The sequence below is a fragment of the Ailuropoda melanoleuca genome, chromosome 4 (genome assembly GCF_002007445.2).
Source record: "Ailuropoda melanoleuca isolate Jingjing chromosome 4, ASM200744v2, whole genome shotgun sequence".
NCBI classification, from domain to species: domain Eukaryota; kingdom Metazoa; phylum Chordata; class Mammalia; order Carnivora; family Ursidae; genus Ailuropoda; species Ailuropoda melanoleuca.
This window is the reverse complement of record NC_048221.1, coordinates 10,312,977-10,339,737: the sequence shown is the minus strand read 5'-3', so window position 1 is coordinate 10,339,737 and position 26,761 is coordinate 10,312,977. Positions and strand designations below refer to the sequence as shown.

General features: G+C 39.6%; 1 protein-coding gene and 1 pseudogene across 1 annotated transcript; both read left to right on the top strand.

The window, feature by feature from the left end:
• The first annotated feature begins 9,366 nt into the window (after positions 1 to 9,366).
• Positions 9,367 to 10,375, top strand: LOC117801738 (annotated as a pseudogene).
• Positions 10,376 to 22,738: 12,363 nt separating this feature from the next.
• LOC117801737 (olfactory receptor-like protein OLF4) lies at positions 22,739 to 25,463 on the top strand. Its single transcript, XM_034657171.1, has 2 exons — positions 22,739 to 22,781; positions 24,529 to 25,463. The coding sequence occupies exon 2, from the start codon at positions 24,531 to 24,533 to the stop codon at positions 25,461 to 25,463; it is 933 nt and encodes a 310-aa protein (XP_034513062.1). The 5' UTR covers positions 22,739 to 22,781; positions 24,529 to 24,530.
• Positions 25,464 to 26,761: the final 1,298 nt, after the last annotated feature.

Here is a 26,761-nt window from a genome sequence, read left to right as displayed (position 1 = left end):
CTAATCCTGCAAACAGTACAAAAAAATATATCTGGCATAGGCAGCCTTCGTAAGTGATCACTTTGCTCTGAAACTGGATATTNTCTGGATGTTCCACAGCATCTTGGGGACGGTGGTGGAGGTGAAACAGATGTCTACAAAGGACAGGTTGGCCAGGAAGAAGTACATGGGGGTGTGGAGGTGGGAGTCAGAGCTGACGGCCAGGATGAGGAGCAGGTTTCCACACACAGTGATCAGGTACATGGAGAGGAAAAGCCCAAATAGGAGGGGCTGCAGTTCTTGTTCCTTCTGATAAGCCAAGAAGAAGAAATTCGGAAATTTGTGTATCATTTCCTGTTTCCATATGGTGGAGAAGACTACCAGGGAACAAAAGTAACATGACTCATTTTCTCAATAATGAACATTACAAATATTTTTGAAATTCTACAATTTTTTTTTATGTTCAAAAAGTCAATATCCATTGTTTGTATAAGAAATGTGTCCCTTCTCTGGACCCCCCATGCTTGCTCTGAATAGGAATATACATCCCACAGTTGGCCTTTTCCCCAAGTACTCATGTATTCTATACTTTTAAGTAGAAATCCTGTCACACGTTTGAGGAATAAACTTGAGTACCTACTTACCTCCAGGAGAAGAGTATAGGTGTCAGGAAATGAGTGTCTGCACATTCAGTGATGGAGACGATAAGCACATAAAAGATCAGATAGAATGTCAGAAGGTGACAGGTGCAATGAAGAAAATACTGGTAAAAGGAAAGAGTGCATGGAGGGTTTTTTTTTACTGGGTTCTGGGGCAGGCTACACACATTTACACAGAGGCCTCAAGGAGGAGACAGCAAGAGACACAAGGTCATTTGGGGAAATGTGTGCCCATCAGAGGGCACAACCAGTGCAAGGCTCTGACAAAAGGCTTGAGAGTTTTTATTTTAATTTTTAATTTTTTTCTCCTTAACTCATTTGTGAATTACCATTTTTTTTTAAATTTTTTCATTTAAATTCAGTTAGCCAAGGTATAGAACCTCATTAGTTTTTTATTTAATATTCAATAATTCATTAGTTAATTTTTAAAACTCAAGTGTTGCTGATGCAGAACGTTACGTTAGTTTCGTGTGTACAACAGTTTAAACATAACGCCGTGCTCACCACCTGTGGAGCTGCCATCTGTACCACATAACACTATGACAATATCACTGACTAGTCCCCATGCTGTGCCTTTTATTCCCATGACTCATTCATTCCTTAAATGGAAGCCTGTATCTTCCACTCCCCTTCACCACTCTGCTTTACATTTGTCTGTTTATTTTAAAAATCACTACCAGGCTATTCTCACCTCAACCACAATAATTAAGCAAGCATAGGCACAAGGCAAGCTGCAGATACCAGATTGTCTTTCCCCTCAAAATGTAAAACTGCATCCAAATTCCGGGAGATATGTCTAGGAGCATGTAATCATGGGTCTCCATTTTGATAGGATCATTTTGTGTCCAGTATTCAAAGAAACATAAAAAATCAGTTCCAACAACTTTGAGGAAGAAAAGTGGGGACAAAGATCTAATAAGCTCAGGGGGGCCCTAGAGATGCTGAGGAGGAGCAAATGTCATCGGTTCTGGCAACACTCCAACCCCAGTTACAGCGCCCTGATGCCCAGAACAATAAAGCAGCAAAAGGCAATTTATCCAAAAGAAAAAGTACGGATGTTTTTATGTTATCAAGACATCTGACTGATTGAATATCCCTTCAGAAGAACAAGCAAAGGGAAGACACCACAGTTTGCAAGATGAAATACACACAGTACAACAAAAGTGAGGGATGTTAAAAGATGGTTTCCTAAAAGAACTTTTCTAAATGATATAAAATGTGAAACTTTCATAATCAGAAAGTCAGGTAGGTTTTGAATTTTGGATCTACACATATTTGCTATTTGAATTTGGAGTGCCAACTAAACTCTTCTAAATGTTAGTATCATCCCCCAAATAGTAGGGCTAGACTTGTCTATCCCCCTAAGGTGGCTGATGGATTTTGTGAATATACGGAAAAAGCTCAGCATAGTTCCCTCCTATTAATGAGTGCTTATCACTGGTGATGAGATTTGGCTAAGTTTTCTCTTCTCTCCAATGTCCCCATCACGTCCCAACCTCTGGGTCCCCAGTTCCACCCTCTTATTTCAATCCCTTGTCATCTCTACACCGACCACAGGATGGCAGGCGCCCTGTAGCCAATATTCACATTTACCCAGGGAGTTCTTTCTGTATTGCATTTAAGTTACTCTCCAACTCCCCACCTTAACTCCTGCCCTGGGACTCTTCACTGAAGACTGAACCCCAAATTCCATAGCTTCCAACATGGTCTTCCCTCCCCTGACCAACCCACCAGCTTCCTACTCATGCCACCTTGCCCACACCCATGTCACAAACACTGAACCTGAGTTGTAGTTTCACCTGAAACCCCGGTCTCCAGGCTCGGAGTCTCCGTACACCTGCTGCTCTCTGCTTGGAGTCACCCACTGGTCTGTTAGGGATCATTCAGTTGTTCCTGTCTATCTCCCTGGATGGCCGATGGTTGAGACTGAAGCTCTGTTCCCAGGCAGGACAGCAGGAAGGAGTGAAACATGGGTCATCCAGCCAGACTTAGGAATCCAAATGCAAAAACCACGTCTCCTCCAGATCAAAGTTGAACATTCCCAGGGGCTGCAGCAGTTGAGATATTTATAGCTCCTCATGTTTGCTGTATCTGTTCCCAATACCTGCTCATTAGACATGTTTCCTATTATTACTCCAACTCCTGAGCACATCTCCCCAAGGGAACTTATCTGGACAGAACCGAATTCTTTCCTGTAGATTCTCTGTTCCCAGGAGACCAGGTTAGAATTCAGGCACATCCAATGTTTATTACTCCTCCCTGAACTTGCCGGGTTTCTAGAGCTCTAACACTGAAACTTTCCACAGACCTGAGTGAAAGTTTTTTTTTTTCCCAAAGACCTAGGAACCTGTTTTGACCATCCCCCTTGGTCTCCATAACATTGACTTGTGGTGGAAGCACAACTCCTGATAGCTCTAGAAAATTGCTCTTTCTTCTTCAACAAGCAAGAGTGTGTTCCTTTGCTAGAAAAGCATGGATATAACAATCCTTGGATTCATAATGTTTTGACAAATCAAAAAGTAGTTTTGCGTTTTTAATACAGGTTAAAAGTTGACATTTAGTCCTTCATTTAGAAAACATTTGGTAAGTATAAGATATCTAGTTAGACTTTTTAAGGCACCGTGGGATGAACTTAAAATCTTATCTAGATTGCCTTATTTATTTTTTGCTAAAGACATTCTATGAGGACCACGACCTGCAGGATGAACGTCACTCAGGAGCTTGTTAGAAACACTGAACTCCTGGGCCCACCAGCACCTGCTAAAGCAGAATCTGCACTTGAGCCAGAATCCTGGGTGATTCACATGCACTTTGAAGTTGGAGACGTGCTGGTCTAGAGTACATTTTCTCACACTCTCAATCTGACCTTTGAGGCAGGGTCACTATCTGTGCTGGGAGCTGTCCTGCTCAGTGGAGGTGTTTAGCAGCATCCCTCAGACATTGCCAGATGTGCCCAGGGGGAAAGAACCATCTCTGCTTGTGACCACTGGCACAGAGATTGAAAACTGGGAGCATTCGGAGAGACTACAATCAGCACTCATCTCTTTCTGCAATGATAATTTTGAGGATCTTATTAAATTCTTCAAACCTCCTGTCTCCACAGGGAATGGAGTTCACACTAGTGCTTCCTCACTAGAATGGACTTTCATAAAAATTAAAAAATGGCAACTCCTATAAGGTGCTAAACTCAGATTATAGTGCATAAAATATCTCAGTATATATCTTACAATTACCAAACGTTTTATAATGACATTTTAAACCATAGCTCTGAACTTGCGGTAGAAATGTGAAATTCCACTTACTGCCATCTTATTGCATGTCTACTTGTTATTTCTACCATTTTATATTCTGGAATTAGATAATTTTTTAAAAATTAAAAAAATTAATAGCAAAAAAACCCTGTGAAATTCCTAATAGTTTTTGCAAAATCGTCATGAAGCCAAGGACTGTAGTGTGCAGCGTTTTATATTAAAGGAACAAACTTATACTCTTTGTTGAAAAAGGGAAAAGTAACTTTCTAGAGATATCAGGGGTATCATCCACAAGTCAATGCTTTGAAGGACCCAAGGGACCTAGTCAGGACCAATTCCTCAGTCTCAAATAGGAGAAAACGTTCATTCAGGAGTGAGATAAGGGGCTGGGAGTTTAGATCTCTGAAAGACAGAAGAAGTTATAGAAAAAGAGTAAGAAAAACTGACTTCACCTAGCTTATCACCTGGTTTCCTAGCAACAAAAATTCAACAGGAAAACTCTCCTTTCCGTCCACACTAGTGTCCCGCAGGGAAATCATGTGCCTACAGGTGGGAGGAACAGAGGGAAATGATCCTAATGAGCAGACCGAACCAGCTGTAAATACTCCTTTGTTGCAGTCCCGCAGCACAGGCAACCTCGGGCTGGACAGGACCTGGTAGTCTCTTGGGCAGTCCTCAGTCTGGATGGGGCACTGAAGTCTCGCCCATTCCTGCTCTCCTGTCTGGGGACAGAGCTCTGTCCTTCATCATTGACCAACCAGACAGGTATTTTGATGTCCATGTCAAGACCTTCCTCTCTGAGACCCCATCTAGATGAGTTTCACTGCCCAGTAGGGACTGCAGGAGAAGGTCAAGAGAATGAAAGTCAAGAACATTTACCTGAGGTCACCTGAGGACCAATCCAGCCCAGCCCAGAGCTGAGAGTTTGCTGTGACTGTTTGCTGGCTTGATTTAGAAATGTATTGATGGATTCATTTACATATTTCTGATGCTGAAAATAGAAGTGATTATTGAACTCAGAAATGCAAGGTCCAAACTTAACTACTAAATGATAACCGTAGAAACCCAATTAGACAGGGGATGGGAAGCATAGAAGTAAGACAGGAGACCAGATCTTTGCAGTTAAGCAGAGTAGAAAAGTCAGGTATGAACTGTGGAGGGGTATACACTGAAGCGAGTGTATGTGTTTTGTCTTTTAAGATGGGACATATTAGATGACATTTCCATACCGAGGAGAAAATCCAGATGAAAGAATTCTCCGAGGTACATCCTCGCAAGAGCAGTATGTGAAACCTACATATCACAGTACCTCCTCTCTCTTGAGTATTCAAATGAGATGTTTTACATGGATTATGTGAAAAAGAGTATGCTAATGAGCTTTCTTTACAATTACCTCATTACCTATGAGCCTGAATATGGTCTGGCTTAGCTAGCTACTAATTTTCTTTGTTGAAAATTTTCTGTGAGAGTCCTTGGTGTTTGCATAGTGGGGTCAGAGTAGTTTTATTCCTGTTTTTTCTTACATTATTTCGAGCAAAGAATTGTTGTTTATTTCACCAATTTAGCTACTTGTCATTTGGCTTTTTCATGTATGTGTAGACATATTTGTGCAGAATGTGTGAGAGTGTATAAATTTTGTGTGGTAAAGTCTGTGAATTAATCATAATGTATTCACTCCACTGCTTTTTCTAGGTTTTTTTCTGAAAAAATTCATCTGTCACCTTAATATTCTTCACTTGTGAATACCAGCTTTCCAAAAAATGAACGTTAATGTCCTTCTGCATACTTACTGCTCACAAATCACCCATTTTACATATTTCCAACTAGTGTTCACGTCTCTGTATTCCTTATTGTTTCTTGGGGCCTTTTCTTTTTTTTTAAAAAAAAGATTTTATTTATTTAACAGAGAGAGACAGCCAGCGAGAGAGGGAACACAAGCAGGGGGAGTGGGAGAGGAAGAAGCAGGCTCCGAGCAGAGACGCCTGATGTGGGGCTCGATCCCAGAGCGCCGGGATCATGCCCTGAGCCAAAGGCAGACGCTTAACAACTGTGCCACCCAGGCGCCCCTCTTGTGGCCTTTTCTTATCGGATCTATTTGTAAAATAAAATGCCATCACTTCGAAGGGATTCTTCTTTTGTTTGACCAAGGATCACCTTTACCTTCCATGCGCACACTTGTCCCACATCTCTTTATGTGAGATGAAACTAAAACTTTAGATATCACTTTCTCTCCATATTAAAGGACTTTTTCATATTTTATTTCCAAGTCCTTGGCAATCTAATGTAGATTTGGACCCATGTCGAGTTCACTAAAGTATTACTCTTTTATTTTTGTACTTATTTTATGTAATTCAATTAGCTAACATATAGTGTATCATTAGTTTCAGATGTAGAGTTCAGTGATTCATCAGTTGCGTACAACACCCAGTGCTCATTACATCACGTGTCCTCCTTAATGCCCATCACCCAGTTACCCCATATCCCCACCCACCTCTTTTAAATCTTTTCATTCAGAAGTTGGTTTTAGGTCTTCCTTCAATTTCATTTCAGACGGTTGTTTTGAGCCACTCTGCTTTACCTAAGTGCATTTTCACTGTTACCATTTCTTTCAAAAGTCTTCATTTCTTTTTAAAACTATTCTGTGCTATGCACACATACACATTCACACACTTTCAATTTGAATGTATACAAAGACACCTACACATATCGTAAGTACTCTTTATTTTCTGGTACAATCTTTTTTTCTAGGTTCCCCCCCTCCCCGCCCAGTCCTTTTGACTCAGGAGTACCTTATACAGGTCATATATAATATGTCCACATATTACATGTCTATTTATAATTATTAGCATTCCAAAAAATTGTTGTAATCACAGTTTTATTGACTTTTAGATAGGTATTGTTGACCATAAAATAGTTTTAAATTTTATTTAGTTAAATATTTCTGTCTTCTTACTTCTGAGTTTTTTGTCTTAATTATGATGGTTTTCTCATCTGTGGATTTTATATGTAGTTTTCTGGATGTGAATCTAAAGTGGAATGGTTACTCTTACACTGAGTGTTTATTCTTTCTGATTTTTGTGAGATGTGTGAGACCAGGAGCCACTGCACTTCCTTCCACGTAGAAAGCTGTTTGTGCCAACTTCCATCAACAATCCAAATTTTTCCAACTAAATTGAAATGCAGCTTTGTCATGTATTAAATGTCCATGTATAATGAGACCTAATTCCTGATTCATTTGACAAATATAAAAAAGCATCTGCTCCTGCCAGAAATTTCTAAGAACTTCATATGTTATTCTCATTTATTTCAAGGTCATGGGGAATTTTACTATTCGTCCATGTTGGTTTTGTGGAATTACCACTCCTGTGGATCCCGTTTCAGTTAGTTCTCTGAACTCCCTTCGAGTTGTTGATATGGTTGTACTGAGTCTGCTCTCTCTAACCTGGTTTTATCTCCTCTCTCATTCTCTGTGCTTCATAATGTCTCATTTTCTTGAATTTGTTTCCATATAAGTGCATATACATCCACACCCATAAAGAAAAAGATAAACAGAGCAGGTGAAGTCCTTGCTCCTTTGGTCCTTATGTCAGAGTGACAGACAAGAGGGCAGTGAGATAAATGTGAGTACAAGATAATGTCCCTGGATAAGTCACACAAAGAGCATTCAGAGTAACACGATAGATTGCCACGGGGTGTGTAGGATTTTACAGAGTCCGGGGAGGCCTTTGCATGGTGGACAAGGAACAGAATCGTGAGCAGTTGTGCTCATCGGACTTGTCAAGAAAGTGACTAAAACCCAAAGCTTAAGAACAACAAATAAACAAAAAAAAATGTCATATAAGACAAGTGATAAGAGGGCTCACCTCATCCTCTATTGGACCAAACAAAAACCAACTGCTCAAATAAATATGGAATAGGCACAGAAAAACCAGTCTTCTGTTGTCTGCTATCTGGTAATAAAAATGCCCAAATTTTGTGATGTGTTGATTTATTCTCTTTTCTCATTTTTCTCTTGCGATGTCCAATCTGTAATGTATTTCACACCACAAAGACGTCACTACTTTTGTCTTTTAGACAACTTCTTTTTTTGCTCTTCATTATTTTTGAGGGGTATAAATGGGATAAAACCAGGGTTGGATTCTACCAGCAGCATGGAGGCTTTCTTTCCTCACAGTCTCCAGGACAAGTGAGATTATTAGACCATTTTACTCTTTCTGTCCATCTCATTTCTCCCTCCCTCCACCTCCCTCTCTCTCTCTTTCTCTCTCTCTCTATCTCTGTTCATATTGAACACAATTATTTATGTTTCTTTACATATAGGTCAAAAAGTGACCATTCCAAAATGGAGCCCTAAGATAATGTGACCCAGGAGGCTATGAATAGGAATTTCTAGGTATATTTCTACATTCCTTATGGAAAGGTAATGTGATGTGTATGCATTCATATCCTAAACAGTGCATGGGGCAGGCATGGGGTGGAAGGTGAGAAGGACATAGAGTAACACACACCAGGAGGACATGGCATGCTGTGTTCTGTGTATGTGACAGTGTGTGTGTGTGTGTGTATGTGTGCACGCACATGTGTGAGGGGACCTTGATGAGTGAGAGCAGTCCTCAGAGCAGGGATACATGTGCTCCTCTATTCCAAGGTGACCCTTATAATACACAGCCCAAACTCAATAAACAGAAAATACTAAGGAGGGATGTACAATGGATGGGACGCTATTGCAACCAGATTCATAAAGTGCAAGAGGTACTTAGTGTGGACGAGGAAGTCGCTGTGTCTTGAAATTTAAGCAGCTTTGAGGCCACATGCTTCTACAAAATTCACTGCCACCATCTCTCCTCTCCCTCTTGTCCATTCCCCTCAACATACTGGCTTCTTTCTGAGCCTTGATTATCTGACAGAAGCACTTCCTCAAGGCCTTTTCACCAGTTGTTCCCTCTGCCAGGAAGACCTCCTGTCTCCCACCTTCTATTCCTTGAGGTCTCTGTTCAAATGTCACCTTCTTAGCCAATCTGGGCTGCACACCCAACATAACACCCCACCCACTTTCTCCTTTAACATGTTTCTGTTTTTTCATAGCATCTGTCCATTATTTAATCTTTATATCTGTTTCTATCCTGTCACCAACAATCAGTTATAGGGACTTTGGTTTTTCACCACCCTGTACTTCATGACTAGGAAATGCTGGAAGTATGGTCAACACTCTATGTATTCCTCAAATGCATGATATAATTTCTTACTGAAACGTAAAATACCTGACCTTTGGAGGTATATCTGATCTTGGGATGGGGATTGCTAATCAGAGAGAAAGTAGGGATCCCCTCAAGGAGTCCAGATCCATTCACAAAATATTAAAATTTGTTTCTAGCCTGGAAACTACAAACTGTAGCATTTCCACAATGCTAGCAATGTCCATTTGTGTGAAAATTAGTCATGTTATTTTCCCCTGTACTGGTAGTTGCCTCCACCACATGGACCCAGGAAACTACACAGGAATTTCAGAGTTTCTTCTTCTGGGATTTTCAGAGGAACCAGAACTGCAGCCCCTCCTATTTGCACTTTTCCTCTCCATGTACCTGATCACTGTGTTTGGAAACCTGCTCCTCATCCTGGCCGTCAGCTCTGACTCCCACCTCCACACCCCCATGTACCTTCCTGGCCAACCTGTCCTTTGTAGACATCTGTTTCACCTCCACCACCGTCCCCAAGATGCTGTGGAACATCCAGACTCAGAGCAAAGTCATAACCTATGCAGGCTGCATCACGCAGATATACTTTTTCATACTCTTTCTTGGATTGGATGCCTTTCTCCTGACTGTGATGGCCTATGACCATTTAGTGGCCATCTGTCACCCTCTACACTACATGGTCCTCATGAAGCCCCAGGTCTGTGCACTGCTGGTTCTGGTGTCCTGGATCATGAACATCCTGAATTCCTTGTTACAAAGTTTAATGATGTTACGGCTGTCCTTCTGTACACACTTTCACATCCCCCACTTTTTCTGTGAACTCAATCAGATGATAGAACTTGCATGTTCTGACACCTTTCTCAATAACATGGTGATGGGTTTTGCAGCTATGTTGCTAGGAGGTGGTACGTTCGTTGGTATCCTTTACTCTTACTCTAAAATAGTTTCCTCCATATGTGGAATCTCAACAGCTCAGGGCAAGCATAAAGCATTTTTCACCTGTGCATCTCACCTCTCAGTTGTCTCCTTATTTTATTGTACAAGCCTAGGAGTGTACCTTAGCTCTGCTGCTCCCCAGAGCTCCCACGCAAGTGCAGTGGCCTCAGTGATGTACACGGTGGTCACACCCATGCTGAACCCCTTCATCTATAGCCTGAGGAACAGAGACATAATGGAGGCTCTGATGAGATTGTCTAGGATGGCAGCTCTAAAATGGCCAATCCTCTTGCGGCTGAAGAAGTGCCCAAGATTGCAGGGTCCAATGCCTGAGCCAAATGTTGAGATACTTTGATCAGATTGTGAAAGTAGAACATGCCTCTTCTATTTTTTTCTTGGAATTTCTTTTTTGTTTTATTTGAACCTCCCTGTATAATTTATGTAACACACTTACTAAGCTTTGTGATATCTCTGATATGCAAGAGATTTTTCCCTTTGTCATTTTCCTACTCTGTCAGTTTTTCCTAACCTTGGATGTGAAATATTTGGAAATTTTCACTTATTTCAAAGAACTACATGGATCTATCTACTAAGAATAATTTCTTCTTAAATAAAATATATCATAGTGAGTATTTTTTCTTTTGTTCGACTGAATACTACTTCTGTGGAAAATCTACTCTTGGCCACCACAGCTATTTATGTAAGTTTATAACAGAGAAAAATCTGAGACCATGTGCTTCACTTTTGTGAACAGCATTCCTTTGTATATCACTACCTTCACTGCTTTTCCTAATAATGCAGACTTTGATGTACTGGTGGTTTTAGCTGATCATGGGGACTTTTCTACACATTAGGATCCTTTTGTTACACAGTTTGTATCTACCATGCAGCCCATTGTCACTGGCAAAAAAAGTGATAATAAAATACATGTCTCCAAGGGAAATCTACACAGAAAGACAAATATGGAAAAAAGAGATTAACATAATATGGCCTTAGACTAACACTTGACATTAAGGATGATGAAGCAAAATATTAAATAATACATTTATTTCTATGCAAAATATTTCTTTCTCAGGCATTTGATCTACTCATTGGATTTTGGAATATCAGGGTATGTTTGTAAGGAGTATTCCTTAGAATGAAAGACTGGTAGCATATCTGTGGTTTTATTAAATTATTTTCTGGATTCTGGTTGAAATTTTCCAGTGCTACAGACAAATATGATTCCTTCCATTTCTCCATATGAAATGCCTCCCACTATTCAAAATGCTGCCATAACCTCTACCGGGGCAGCAAATGAACATCCGTATCATCAATTATGTATCATCCTCATAACCACAGGATGACTCAGCAGCAGGCTTGGATTCCTGTCCAGGTGTGTGTTTCAGAGTCACAAGTTGTGGGCACACATGCATGTCTTTCCAACCTCTCCATGTTACCTCAAAGGGACCTCGATGAAGTCATTTTTTTTAACACAGTTATAATAAGTGAGATAAACTTGAAGAACAGAGTAATCATGAAGGCTACTTTCAATTATCAGATAAGAGGTCCAGAATACAAAGAATCAGATTATTACAGACAATATCATTTCTGTCTAATTTGATTACTGTATCAGTTAGCTATTGCTACATACAAAGCATCCTAAAATAAAATGGCTTAATGTAGCTTCTTTATTATCGAGGAGGTTATAGGGTAGGGAGTTCTTCTGATCTCTGCAGGGCTCCTCATGAATCCATGGTCAGGTGTGAATCTCTATGTTGTGTTTCTAAGGCTGATCCATGAGGTGTGTGGCTGTAGTGCTCTTCTGTCTTGAGCCAATTTATGTCATTTCACTCCTTTTATATATGTAGGTTAACCTTCTAGTTTAAGAGAAAAAATGATTTTATCAAATGTGAATTGTCTTAATTTAATTCCACTATTTTAGCATCCACATGTGAACCAATGCTTTTTCAGTTGGAAGAGAGCTCTCCCACCCCAATAGGTCTGACTCAGCTACCTGTGCTCCAGATCTGACCCTCAGTCATGCCCCACTAGAATTTTTAAATTCTAATTAATTTATTAGAGCATTATTAACTCCAATATACTGTACATATTTAAGAAAAATTGGCAAAACTTTAGTTAACTATAAGAAAAGGAATGTGGGAAGAAGTGCAAATAAATAAAATCAGCAGCAAAAGATGATACCTGACAACCAATACCATAGAAATGCAAAGAATCATAGGAGACCACTATGAACAATTTTACACCAGCCAATTGGAAAACCTAGAAGAAATGGGTAAATCCCTAGGAATGTTCAACCTACCATGACGAAATTAGGAAGAAATAGAAAATATGAATAGCACAATAATGAGTAAGGCTGTTAAATCAATATCAAAAATCTCCCAGCAAGGAAAAGCCCGGGACCACAGAGCTTCACAGGTGAATTTTACTAATCATTTAAAGAAGAACAAATGACAATTCTCAAACCCTTCCAGAAACTTAGAGGAGAGCAGTGCTCATCATGGTGAGTGTGATCTTAAGGGTTGAGAATTCAGGATCTTCCATATAGTTCATTGCTCTGCAATGTGACTGTGAAGCTCCTCCCATTGAGACGTGTAGTCTATTCATCCCCCTTTGAATCTGGACTGAAATTCATGTTTCATTTGCCTTGGCTAATAGTGTATGCTGAAAACGACAGTGTGCCTCAAGGGGCTTTGGTATGTTTCTGCTGCTTTCTTGTAGCCCTGCCTCTGCCATGCATACAAGTCCAGACTAGCCTGCTGTAGGAGGAGACAACACGTGGAGCAGAGCCCAGTTGCTCTAACGATGGGTAACCTAGACCAGCCTGCCACCGGCAAGCCCCCAAATGTGAGAACACAGCCAAGGTTAGCCGAGCACTTCCAGCTGACCCACAGCTGACAGCAGCCTCATGAGGAGACCAGCAGAGACCAGAAGACTTCCCCACTCGTATGCGATTTTTTTAAAAAGCGTTATCTTATATCTTTATTTTGGCATGGCTTGTTATGCAACAGTAGATGAGTGATACAATAATCAATGTAAACAGAACTGAGAATATTAAGAATAATCTACTGCTTCTAATTTTTGACATTTTTTCAGATACTTGAAAGGAGTACTTGTAGTGGCCTGGTTATTCACATTTATTTTAGATAACTATACTAAAAAGTGACTGTCATTGAGATTCCCATCCAGATAATTGGAAGAGGTTGGAAAGACGTGTATGTTTTTGCAGGAATAATTTGTGGGACCCTCAGTCAGAAGTTTCCATTCCCAGAGCATTCCTGGGCAGGAATTCCAGCTCTTGCCTGAGTCATCCTTTTACCATGAGGTTAAAGAGGATTTAGAGCATAAAAAAGGTAAAGAAATTAATGCCAGACTGAATACACTTATTGTTCACTCATTCACAGAAAATCATTTATGACAACAGTTTTAAAGGGGAGATATTAACTTTAGGGCACTGGAAGGAGTAATATTCGTAGGCAGCCCCAGAAGTTTTCAAATAGAAACAGCAAAATCCTCTAATTAAATAAGGTAAAATCTGCCACTAAATTCTTCACTCTGATTAATGAAAGCCTTTGAACATGGACAGCATATATCCCACACCTCAATGAGTAGATGTCCATCATCCAAAACACATTTTCCACAATGAAATATGGTGTGATAGAAAATTTAACTTCATCGTAGTTCAAGTCTTCCTTGATACGGAGCCCGTATTAATTCACTTGGTTTATGCAACATTGTTTTTCTGTAGATTACACTTGCATTGTGTTTTTCATAGGCAATTTTCCCCTTACTCTTCTGTGCCAGGGATTCTGTGGCTGCTGAGCTGATTAGGGAGCAGGATCCAAATTAAGATCATAAAGCCCTATGACCAGCTACAAAACAAACTAGTAGGTTAAAGTCTGTATTATTAGGAAGAGCATTTAAGGTAGCAATGTAAAAAGGAATGGCAGACACAGAGTACAAAACTGTGATCTCAGAATTTCCTCTACAATAAAATTATAAAAATGGCCTCAGTTGCCAATGTCCCTTAGTTCATGAAATGAGTACAGCTCATCACATATGAGGCAACTGGAAATCACGAAATTTTTCTGATTCGCAGTTGGAACTAAGGAGATTAAGATAGCAAAAGGGAAAATTGTTGCCTATCAGAAGGAGCAGAAAGTTCAACAAAGGGGTTTATTTATTTATTTATTACTAAGATGCACCTTTATTAACTATTTTTTACTATATTTTTATTTTAATTCCAGTATAATTAACATACAGTGTTATATTAGTTTCAGGCGTACAATGTAGTGATTCAACAATTCTATATATTGCTCAGTGCTCAGCATGATGAGTGTGCTCTTTAATCCCCATCACCTATTTCATCCATCCCCCACCCACCTCCCCTCTGGTAACCAGCAGCGTGTTTTATAGTTCAGAGTCTGTTTCTTGGTTTCTCTCGCTCTCTCTTTCACTCTCTCTCTCTTTTTCCTTCACTCATTTGTTTTGTTTCTTAAATTCCACATATGAGTGAAATCATATGATATTTGTCTTTCTCTTATTTATCTTTTTGAAGATTTTATTTATTTATTTGAGAGAGAGAGACTGCATGAGCAGGGGAAGTGGCAGGGGGAGAGGGAGAAACAGACTCCCATTGAGCAGGGACTACAATGTGGGATTTGATCCAAAGGGACTTACTTAAATTCAATAGAGCGGTTGAACTTTAGAAAAATTGAAACTCTGGGATATAAATAGAGGGATTAAGTTCTTCTTTCATGATATGATTAGTAAGGAGGGCACGTATTGCATGGTGAACTGGGTGTTATACGCAACTAATGAATCATGGAACTTAACATCAGAAACCAGGGATATACTGTATGGTGACTAACATAATATAATAAAAAAATTTAAAAAAAATCACTATGTCTGGTTCTTAGGCATTAAGCTTCAATCATAGGTACTTCTTGAAAAATGGCCCTTTTATGGCTTTCCCCTAAAAAGTACATTTAGAGTCCCCATTATGTCTTTGTTCCTCAGGCTGTAGATGAAGGTTTCAGCATGGGTATGCCCACTGCGTACATTACCAAGGCCACTGCACTTGAGTGGGAGCTCTGGGGGGTGCAGCAGAACTAAGGTACACTCCTAAGCATGACACCTACTAAAAACAAACAAACAAACAAAATGCCAAATTTCTTTTTTAAATCAAAAGCTTGGCCGGTGATGGGTATTAAGGAGGGCACGTATTGCATGGTGCAGTGGGTGTTATACGCAAGTAATGAATCATGGAACTTTACATCAAAAACTAGGGATGTACTGTATGGTGACTAACATAACAATAAAAATTATTATTAAAAAAAAGCTTTCATTAAATCAATACATTTTAATTTTCTGGTCCTGACTTTATTTATCTATTTTTCATGCAACAAATACTCAGCATAAACTCCATCCTAAGAACTGTTCTAGGCACTGTAGTTTCAAAGATAGGTAAGAGGCAGTTCTGAAATTCAAGAAATGTATACTGTGGATGAAACAGAGAAATTTAGTAAAGTTGATGTGACTGGATGGAAAGTGAGTCAGATCAGGAATAAAAAGGAATCAACTCAATATTTGAGTTGATATTATTCATGTGACCTGAGAAAACTCTGTAAACGAGTTTTCAGAACAATTCCAAATGGGCACACATCCCATTACTCTGAGGATAGATATTAACTACATGAGATTTGACTTATTTTTTAAATTCAATTAGCTTATGTATAGTACATCATTAGTTTTTGGTATAATGTTCAATGATTCATTAGCTGCAAATAATGCCTAGTGCTCATCACAGCACTTATTTTTTATAATAATTTTTTATTATATTATGTTAGTCACCATACAGTGCATCCCTAGTTTTGATGTAAAATTCCATGATTCATTACTTGCATATAACACCCAGTGCACCATGCAATATGTGCCCTCCTGAATACCCATCACTGGCCTATCCCAATCCCCCACCCCCTCCCCCTGAAGCCCTCAGTTTGTTTCCCAGAGTCCATAGTCTCTAATGGTTCATTCCCCCTTCTGTTTACCCCCCCCTTCCTTCTTCCCTTTCTTCTCCTACCGATCTTCTGAGTTCTTATGTTCCATAAATGAGTGAAACCATACAGCACTTTTTTTTTTTTTAAGAAATCCAAACCATTACTGAAGATTACTGAGAAAATAACAGGTTGTATTCACACCAAGTGAAAATGACTGGTTATAAAATGAAAAGGGGAACCCAAGATGTAACCTGAAGAAAAATAGAGAAGGGAAGGGAGACCCAAGGAGACTACTGCTTTTAAATGTGTCCTAATACATCACTATTACAATATCATCAACTGTATTCCTTATGCTGTGCCTTTTATTTTCATGACTTATTCATTCCTTAACTGGAAGCCTATACCCTCTCCCCTTCACTCACTCAGCCCAACCCCGCACACTCCTCCTCTCTAGAAACCATCATTATGTTCCTTGTATTTATGGGTCTGATTCTGCTTTTTGTTCATTCATTACTTTAGATTCCACTTGGAGTGGAATCATATGGTATTTGTCTTTCTCAGGGTGACTTATTTCACTTAGCATAATATCCTCTATGTCCATTCCTTTTGTGTCAAATGTCCTGATCTCATCCTTTTTGATGGCTGAGAAATACTCAAAGTGTGTGTGTGTGTGTGTGTGTGTGTGTGTGTGTCACATTTTCCTTATCCATTCATCTATTCATATAGACACTTAAGTTACTTCCATGTCTTAGCTATTGTAAATGATGCTGCAATGAACATAAGGGTGTGTTTATCTTTTCAAATTAGTGTTTTTTTTTTCCTTTGGAAACAGTAATCAAATTGTTAGAACATATGGTAGTTCTATTTTTAAGTTTTTGAAGAACCTGCATGATTGCTTCCACAGTGGCTGTACCAGCTTGCATTCCCACCAACAGTGCCAAGAAAAAAATGCCCTTTTTCTCCATGTCCTCACCAACACTTGTTGTTGTGTTTTGTATTTTAGCCATTCTGACAGGTGTGAGGTGATATCTCACTGCATTTTCGATTTGCATTTCCTGAAAATGAGTGATGTTGAGCAGCTTTTCATGTCCCTCTTGACCATTTGTCGGTATTCTTCAGAGAAATGTCTATTCAGATCCTCTGCCAATTTTTAAATTCAATTGATTGGCTTTTTTGGTGTCAGGTTGTAGGAGTTCTTTTAGTATTTTAGATATTAACCCTTGTCAGATAGATCATTTGCACATATCTTCTCCCATTCAATAGGTTGTATTTTTTTAGTATATCTTGAAATCTGGTATGGTGATAACTCCAGCTCTGTTCTTCTTTCTCAGGATTGCTTTGGCTATTCAGGGTCTTCTGTGTCTCCATACAAATTTTAGTATTCTTTGTTCTAGTTTTGTGAAAACTGCTAATTGAATTTTGATGGGGATTGCATTAAATCTGTAGATTGCTTTGGGTAATATAGACAGTTTCACAATATTAATTCCTCCAATCCATGAGCATGTTATATGTGTTTCCATTTGTTTATGTCATCTTCAATTTCTTTCCTCAATGTCTTATAGTTTTTGGAGTACAGGCCTTTGGTTTAATTTATTCCTAAGTATTTTATTCTGTTTGGTGCAATTGAAAATGGTGTTTTTAATTTCTTTTTCTTTCTGCTACTTGTTACAGTATAGAAATGCTACTGATTTCTAGGTATTGATTTTGTAACTTCTGCTTTACTGAATTCATTTATTGCTTCTAGTGGTTCTTTGGAAGACTCTTCAGGATTTTCTATGCATATCATGTCATCTACAAATAGTGATAGTTTAACTTCTTCTTTTCCAATATGTATGCCCCTTATTCCTTTTCTTGTCTGATTGCTATGACTAGGACTTCCAGTACTATGTTGAATAAAAGTGGTGAGAGTGGGCATCTTTGTCTTGTTCCTGATGTTAGGGGAAAAGCTCTCAGTCTTTCACCAATGAGTATGAAGTTAGCTATGAGGTTTTCATATATAACCTTTATTATGTTGAGGTATATTCCATCTATCCCTACTTTGTTCAGAGTTTTTTTATCATTAATGAATTTTAAATCTTCTCAAATGTTTTTCTGCATCTATTAAGATGGTCATATGCTCTTTAGCCTCATTTTGTTGACATAGTGTATGACATTATTGTTTTCCAAATATTGAAACATCCTCACATCCCTGAAAAAAATCCCACCTGATCATGGGGAATGATATTTTTTATATATTGTTATATGTGGTTTGCTAATATTTTGTTGAGGATTTTTGCATCTATCTTCATCAGGGATGTTCTTTTTTTGTGGTGTCTTAGTCTGGTTCTGGTATCGAGGTAGGTCTGGCTTCATACAATGTATTTGAAAGCTTTTCTTCCTCTTCTGTTTTCTGGAATAGTTTGAGAAGAATATGTATTAACTCTTTTTAAAATGTCTGGTGGACTTCACCTGTGAATCCATGTGGTCCTGAAGTTGTACTTTTCAGTAGTTTGTTGATTACCATTCAATCTTCTCCCTTATAATTGAACTGTTCAGATTCTCTATTTCTTCCTGGTTCTGTTGTTGGATTCTATGTTTCCAAGACTTTATCCATTTCTTCTAGACTGTGCAATTTGTTGGCATAAAAGTTTTCATAGTAATCTCTTATGCTTCTTTGTATATCTGTGGCATCAGTTGTTACTTCTGCTTTCTCATTTTTTTTAATTTGTGCTGTTTCTCTTTTTTCTGCATGAGTGTGGCTAAGTGTTTGTCAATTTTGTTTAACTTTTCAAAGAAATAGCTCTTGGTTTCATTGATTTTTTTTCTGTTGCTTCTTTTAGTGTCTGTGTCATGTATTTCTGTTCTGATCTTTATTATTTCCTTTCTTTTACTCATATTGGGCTTTGTTTGTTCTATGAGAAAGAGAACTTTGAGTATAAAATCAGTACCTGATAGTGATTTAGAGCAGGAATACCAAATGTGAATTGCCTCAATTTAATTTCATTGGTCCTATATCCATATAGACAATTTGCTTTCTTTTTAGTTAGAAGAGATATCTTCCATCCCTGTTTGGTGTGAATCAGCTATACCAGTGCTCTAGGTCCTACCTCAGCCATGCTCCATCAGAGTTTTTCCTTTTAACTGTATCATTGAAGGTCAATTATATATAATAAACTGCACCTATTTAAAATATATAGTTTGACACTTGTAGTGAGCACAGTACACCAAAGAGATGTGGGTTGAATCACTATGTTGTACACCTGGAACTAATGTAGCATAGTGTGTCAACTATACTTCAATTTTAAAAAGTTAAATAAATTATTCAGTTTGGTGCATTAAAGGAGTCATACAAAATTTAGGAGCACATTCTGAATGATTCCTTTTGTATGTGATTCCAGAAAGTGCACAATAAGTTTTAACTATTTTATCCTGTAACTTATTAAAATTTGGTTACCCTGAGCCTGTTTCCTTATTTCTAAAGATAAAATGGGACAATTAAACTAATTTCAGAGGAATACTATGGGAATAAACAAATATGTGGTCATATTTTGTAGATCCCTAAGAAAGTGTTCAATGATGAGGGGTCTGATAGACGTATGTGTGTGTGTGTGTGTTTATACACATTTTTCTTTGAAGTAAACACAGGAGCTCATATGCACACACACTGACTCACTATGAGGTGATGTTTCAAGTCTCTTGTAAAGCAGAGAGAAAGTGGGAGATGATAAGAATGAAAAGAACGAGCATTTGGATTAACATAAAAGTAAAAGTAGGTAAAAATTTAGAGCCAAAATTTAAGATAGAACAAGTGTCCTTAATGATTCAATTTTTCTACCTTCGTGCCTGCAAGTCAGAAAGGCTCATTGCATAAGAGATTTTCTGTACTGACTATCAGGGTTGAAAAACTCCAAAATGACTTCAGATTTCTTTTTTCACTTAAGGTAGGATTTCTATACTGAATATCCTTATACAAAAGAATGTAAATCAGTAAGACCCAAGGCTGAATTAATTTCCCTTGAACAAAGTGTTATTGGATGAATGTCTGGATTAGATTTTTATTGTGGTTGAAACAAATTACCAGGCTGCTGTCTTAAAACAAATCAGCTTATTTTCTGATAGTTCTGGAAGACAGAAGTCTGAAATAGGTCTCCCTGGGCTAAAATCACTCTGTCTGCAGAGAAGAGTTCACCCTGAAGGTCTGGGGAGAATACGTTTTCTTGCCTATTCCAGCTTTAGAGCCACCTGTACTCCCTGAATCATGCGCCCTCCGTTTATCTCCAAAGTCAGCAACATAGCACCTCAAAATCTCTCTGGCTCCAAATCTTCTGCCTTCCTCTTCCACATTTGGAGGACCCTTCTGATCTATTGAGCTAACTGGATAATCCAGTACCTGGATAACTTTACCCTAGTGTCAGCTGACCAGTAATGTTAATACCATCTGCAACCTTAATTCTCCCTTGTCATGACACAAGACATATCCAGAGATTCTGTAGATTAAGATGTGGAGGTATTTGGGTACATTATTCTGCTACTAAAAGTCTTTTTCAGGATATAGTTCATGTCAACTGAGGGGACCTTGCTTTGAAGAATCAAACACAGAAGTTATTTCAGACTCCAGGATGAATACTAGACTTTTCATTCAAAACCACACATGAAGAGGAACACGTGGCTCATTTATTAACTTCACCCCAAAGCTATAAATGGTAAAGTAAATCACCAACTAAATGAATTCAATATTATCTCAAGGTTAAGGGAAAGTGCAAGGAGGTTAGACCTCTGGAAGGCAGCAAGTTCAGGAGAATGAGGAATACAAAACTGGATTCACCTGACTTCTACTCTGGTCTCCCAGGAACAGAGTCTCAGCAGAAAAAGTTTCCTTTGTGTCCAGACCAGTGGCCCATGGGGAATGGAGTGCTCTGAGGTGGGAGTAACAATGGAAACAGCACCTAGTGAGCAGACACAGGGAGCTGTAAATATCTCCTCTGCTGTAGAACGCCAGCATGTGGATCCTTGGACTGGCCAGGACATGGTTGATTGCTTTTGTGTTCCTCAGTCTGGCTGGGGGACCCATGCTTCACTGCTTCCTGCTGTCCTGTCTGGGAACAGGGCTTTGGTCTCCATCATCAACCATCCAGGGAGGAATTCAGACCTCCACACAGAGACTTTCATCTTATAGACCCACCAGGTGAGTCTGAGAGCTCAGCAGGTATTTCAGGAAAGGATCAGAGAGAATGGAAGCTGAGAACTTTTACCTGAGGTCACCTGAGACTAGGTAGACTCATTTGTAAGGGATTTATGTGATGTGTTCAAAAGAGAAGTGCCCTTTGGACTCAGCAATACAGGCATCATTGTTGACAATACATGGTGGGAATGGAAGTCCAGTTGGATGTGACAGAGAAAGGAAATGGGGAGACATAAAGTGGTTCCAGTGAAATTAGAACATATCCAAAGGGTTTGCAGCTAAGAGGAGCAGGAAAACAGAGTATTGGGCTTGCAGACGTGTGCGGTGAACTTCTTAAGATGTGGTGTTTTTCAGCATGTTCTGTATTTATAGAAAGACCGAGAACCATGCAGGTAGCCAGTCCCTTGCAACAACAGTTCCTGAGACATACATTTCTCGGCATCTTCTCTCACACTGAGTATTCAGATGAAAATTGTATTTAATATGCAAATAGGGGTATGCTAACTAGCTTTACTTTGTGATACTTCATTACCAAGAGGTGTGGAAATGATGAAGACGTTTGTGAGGTAGATGAAACTCAGCCAAATCTCTTCACCAGTGAGAATCACTCATTTACTCACAGGAAGGAACTGTATTGTAAGCGTTTATTTATACTAACGCCGCCTGCCACCCGAGGAGGATGGGTGCTGCTATCCCCACTACCGGACTATGGATTTTCATATTTGGATTGGACTGTATGTCTCTCCCAAGTTCAAACAGCTTATGTGTGGTCGATCGGACATTCAAAACCTGGTTTTCTGATTCCAAAAGTTTTCTATTTAAAATCATTTGGTAATCTCATGTTGACTGCTGGCCTACTACCATTTCTTTCAACATTATTGTGGCTGCAGGTGAGAAAAACATGGTAGTAATGCAGTGACAGGAGGTCAGAGTTCACTGTGTGTGTGTGTGTGTGTGTGTGTGTGTGTGTGTGTTGTGGGGCATAAGCAGTCCTCAGGGCAATGGTACCCAAGTTCATATACTCCAGTACATGACCCTTAAATGCAGAATGTTCACCAACAGATGGAAATAAGGAAGGGATCCATCTCTATTCACAGAATACCTTTGAACAAAATTAATAAGATGCAAAGAACACCATGTGAAGGAAGGACTCCCTGTGACTTGAAGTCCCATCAGTGGCAGGAAAGCCCCCTCGGTCCTCAACATTCTCTGCCACCACCTCTCCTCTCTCTCCTTCTTGCTCATTCCCTCACCGCACTGACTGCATGTTGAAATCTGCAGATCTTCTGTAAGTGCCTTCTGCAGGGCCTTTGCTCTGCTTTCCCTGCAGGGCACCCACCTCCCCCAGATATCCTCCTGCCTCCTGCTCAGTCGTTCTGGGACCTCTGTTAAAATGTCACCTTCTTTGCAGGTCTTCATGAACTCCTGTTAAAACTTAGCACCCTCCCCATCCACTCTTCTTTATACTGACCTTTTTTTTTCCTTCATAATACCTGTCACTATCTAACATGGTATATGATTTCTTATTTTTTTAGTATATTCTTTCTTCATCATTATCTTATTGGATTTTCTTTTTTTTTCTCCAAGGTTTTATTTAAATCTCAATGTGCTAACAGGCAGAGCAATATTAGTTTCAGGGGTAGAACTTGGTGATCCAGCACTTCTGTACAACACCTGGCGCTCATCACCGCAAGTGCCCGCCTTCATCCCCATCATTATTTTCACCCAGCCCCCACCACCTCCCTCTGGCAACCCTCAGTTTGTTCACAGTTAAGAGTCTGTTTCCTGGTTTGCCTCTCTTTTTTCCCCAACTGTTTTCATTTGTTTTGCTTCTTGAATTCCACACTTGAGTGAAATCTTACGGTGTTTGTCTTTCTCTGAACGACTTATTTCACTCAGCATAACACACTCTGTCCACATCATTGCAAATGGCAAGATTTCATTCTTTCTGATGGCTGAGTAATATTGCATTGTATATATCACATCTTCTTCATCCATTCATCAGTTATGGACATTTGGGCTCTCTCCAGAGGTTGGCTGTTGTTGACATTGCTGCTATAAATATCAGGGTTCCTGTAACCCTTCAAATTAGTATTTTTGTGTCCCCTGGGTAAATACCTAGTAGTGCAACCTTCAGAATGAGAGAAGATATTTGCAAGTGACATATGTGATAAAGGATTAGTATGCAAAATCCATAAAGAACTTATTAAACTCAACACCCAAAAAACAAATAATCCAGTTAGAAATGGGCAGAATAGACACTTTACCAAGGATATACAGATGGCCAACAGACACATGAAAAGCTGCTCAACATCACTCATCATCAGGGAAATACACATCAAAACGACAATGCTATATACCTCACACCAGTCAGAATGGCTAAATTAACAACACAGGAAACAACAGGTGTTAGTGAGGATGGGGAGAAAAGGGAACCCTCTTACAAGGTTGGTGGGAATGCAAGCTGGTACAGCCCCTCAGAAAACAGTATGGAGTTTCCTCAAAATGTTAAAACTAGAACTACCTGTGATCCATCAATTGCACTGCTAAGTATTCACCCAATGAATACAAAAATGCTACTCAAAGGGATATGCTCCCAAATCTTTTTAGCAGCATTGTCTACAATAGCCAAATACGGAAACAGCCCAAGAGTCCATCAATAGATGAATGGATAAACAAGATGTGATAGATATATGTGTGTATGTGTATATATATATATCTGTGTGTGTATCTGTACATATATATGTATGCATATACATACTGTGTAATATTATTCATTCACAAAACAAAATGAAATCATGCAATTTGCAATGACATGGATGGAGCTAGAGTGTGTTATGTTAAGCGAATGAAGTCAGTCAGAGAAAGACAAATAACATACAATTTCAGCCATATGTGGAATTTGACAAACAAAACAAATAAGCAAAGCAGTAAAAAACAGAGAAAGAGAGACAAACAAGAAACAGACTCTTAACTACAGAGAACACACTGCTGGTTACCAGAAGAGACTTGGTGGGGGGATGGGTGAAACAGGTGATGCGGATGAAGAACACGTGTGATGTGTGTTGTATGGAGTGTTCAATCACTATATTGCCCACGTGAAACAATTACACTGTAGGTAAATTACCTGTAATTTAAATAAAAATTTAAAAATAAAAAATTGTTAGGCCAGTGATAGGTATTAAGGAGGGCACGTATTTCATGGTGCACTGGGTGTTATACGCAAGTAATGAATCATGGAGCATACATCAAAAACTAGGGGTGTACTGTATGGTGACTAACATTACATAATAAAAATTATTATTAAAAATTGTTATGTTATTTTATTTCTTTGTAGTCTCTACCACTACATGGAAAAATACAACAACACACGAATTTCAGAGTTTGTCCTTCTGGGATTATCAGAGGACCCAGAGCTGCAGCCCCTCCTATTTGGGCTTTTCCTCTCCATGTACCTGATCACTGTGTTTGGAAACCTGCTCCTCATCCTGGCCGTCAGCTCTGACTCCCACCTCCACACCCCCATGTACTTCTTCCTGGCCAACCTGTCCTTTGTAGACATCTGTTTCACCTCCACCACCGTCCCCAAGATGCTGTGGAACATCCAGACTCAGAGCAAAGTCATAACCTATGCAGACTGCATCACACAGATGTACTTTTACCTACTGTTTGCAAGCTGGGATGACTTTCTCCTGATGGTGATGGCCTATGACCGCTTCATGGCCATCTGTCACCCCCTGCACTACACGGTCATCATGAACCCCCGGCTCTGTGGACTGCTGGTTCTGGTGTCCTGGATCATCAGTGGTCTGAATTCCTTGTTACAGAGTTTAATGGTGTTGCGGCTGACCTTCTGTAAAGGCATAGAAATCCCCCAATTTTTCTGTGAACTCAATCAGGTAGTCGAGCATGCCTGTTCCAACACCTTTGTTAATAACATTGTCATGTATTTTGCAGCTGTGCTATTGGGTGGTGCTCCCCTAGCTGGGATCCTTTACTCTTACTCTAAGATAGTTTCCTCCATACTTAGGATCTCATCAGCTCAGGGCAAGTACAAAGCATTTTCCACCTGTGCATCTCACCTCTCAGTTGTCTCCTTATTTTATTGTACGATCCTAGGAGTGTACCTTAGCTCTGCTGCTACCCAGAGCTCCCACGCAAGTGCAGTGGCCTCAGTGATGTACACGGTGGTCACGCCCATGCTGAACCCCTTCATCTACAGCCTGAGGAACAGAGACATAAAGAGGGCTCTGAAAAGAATCCCTGGGGTTCCAGTGATGTAAGGGCCATTTGTCCTGGGGCTGAAGAAACACCCATGTTTGCAGGGCTCACAGCCTCAGAGTCAGGAACTGCTATTCTTTGATCAGGCTGTGGAAGCAGAAGTTGCTCCTTCTATGTATTTTCTGGAATTTCTATTTGTTTGAATTCAACTTTTCCGTACATTTAAGTAACTCACTTTGTTAAGCTTCTGCTCCAATACACAGATGGTTTCCCTTTTGTCCATTTTCATACATTCCTAACATTGTCCTCAACCTTGGAACTCAAATGCCTGGAAATTTCTATATCTTTCATAGGACATGTTGGATTTCTTAACAATAATTTCATTTCAAATGACTTATACCATGTCACGTAAATGTTCCCTAGATTTCCCGAGAATAATTATGAGCTGTATTCTTCATATGGAAGAAGGTACACTTGGCCACTAAGCCCATCACATGACTTTATTGTACAGGAAAATGCAAAACCCTGGGTTTCTCCTTGAGTCTTCATTCTTTCTGCATCACTAACTTCACTCCTCTTCCTGAGAATGTGGACTGCAGCACTGTTCCCTCTATGTCTCAGGCTCCTGACAGGGATGCTCAGGCTAGGAAAGCCCGGGCACCCCCTGTACCCTGTGCTTGTGGACATTCCCACAGATGCTTCCCTGACCACAGCCTCTGCTGTGGCTGCACCAGCCCTTGGGTTCTTACTGTGACTGCAAGACAGGCCTCAGCAATACCCATGAGAGACTCTATCAAAACCAGGTTTATTCCTCACAGGTCCTGGAGGGCACAGGGGATCCCAAAGTTCATTCAAGGCAATCTCAAAGGGGGAGAGAGAGAGTTTGAGAGGAGAGAGAGAGAACCACTGAGGAATCAATCTTTTTTAGGGTCCATGGCCAGAGTGGTTAGGGAGGTGTGTTTCATACTATATTGGCGATTTTTATATGATTAGAATGTGGGTGTTGAAGGGGAAATCAGGGTCTCTTGTGTGTCAATATCAAGGTTGCCCAGGACCTTCTGAAAAGTTACTTCATGGCTGGGGCAGCCTGAAGTCTTCTCTGGTAATTGTCTACCACACTTGACAGTGTGTTAACTCAACATGGCTGTCATTGAAGTGGATGCCTCAGAAATCAAAAGCTTCATGTCAGGCACTTACAGTCTCTTTAACAAATGGGGTTGTGAAACTGGAAAGCCACATGCAGGAGAATGAAACTGGACCACTTTCTTACACCATACACAAAAATAAACTCAAAATGGATAAAAGACCTAAAGTTGAGACAGGAATCCATCAAAGTCATAGAGAAGAACACAGGCAGAAA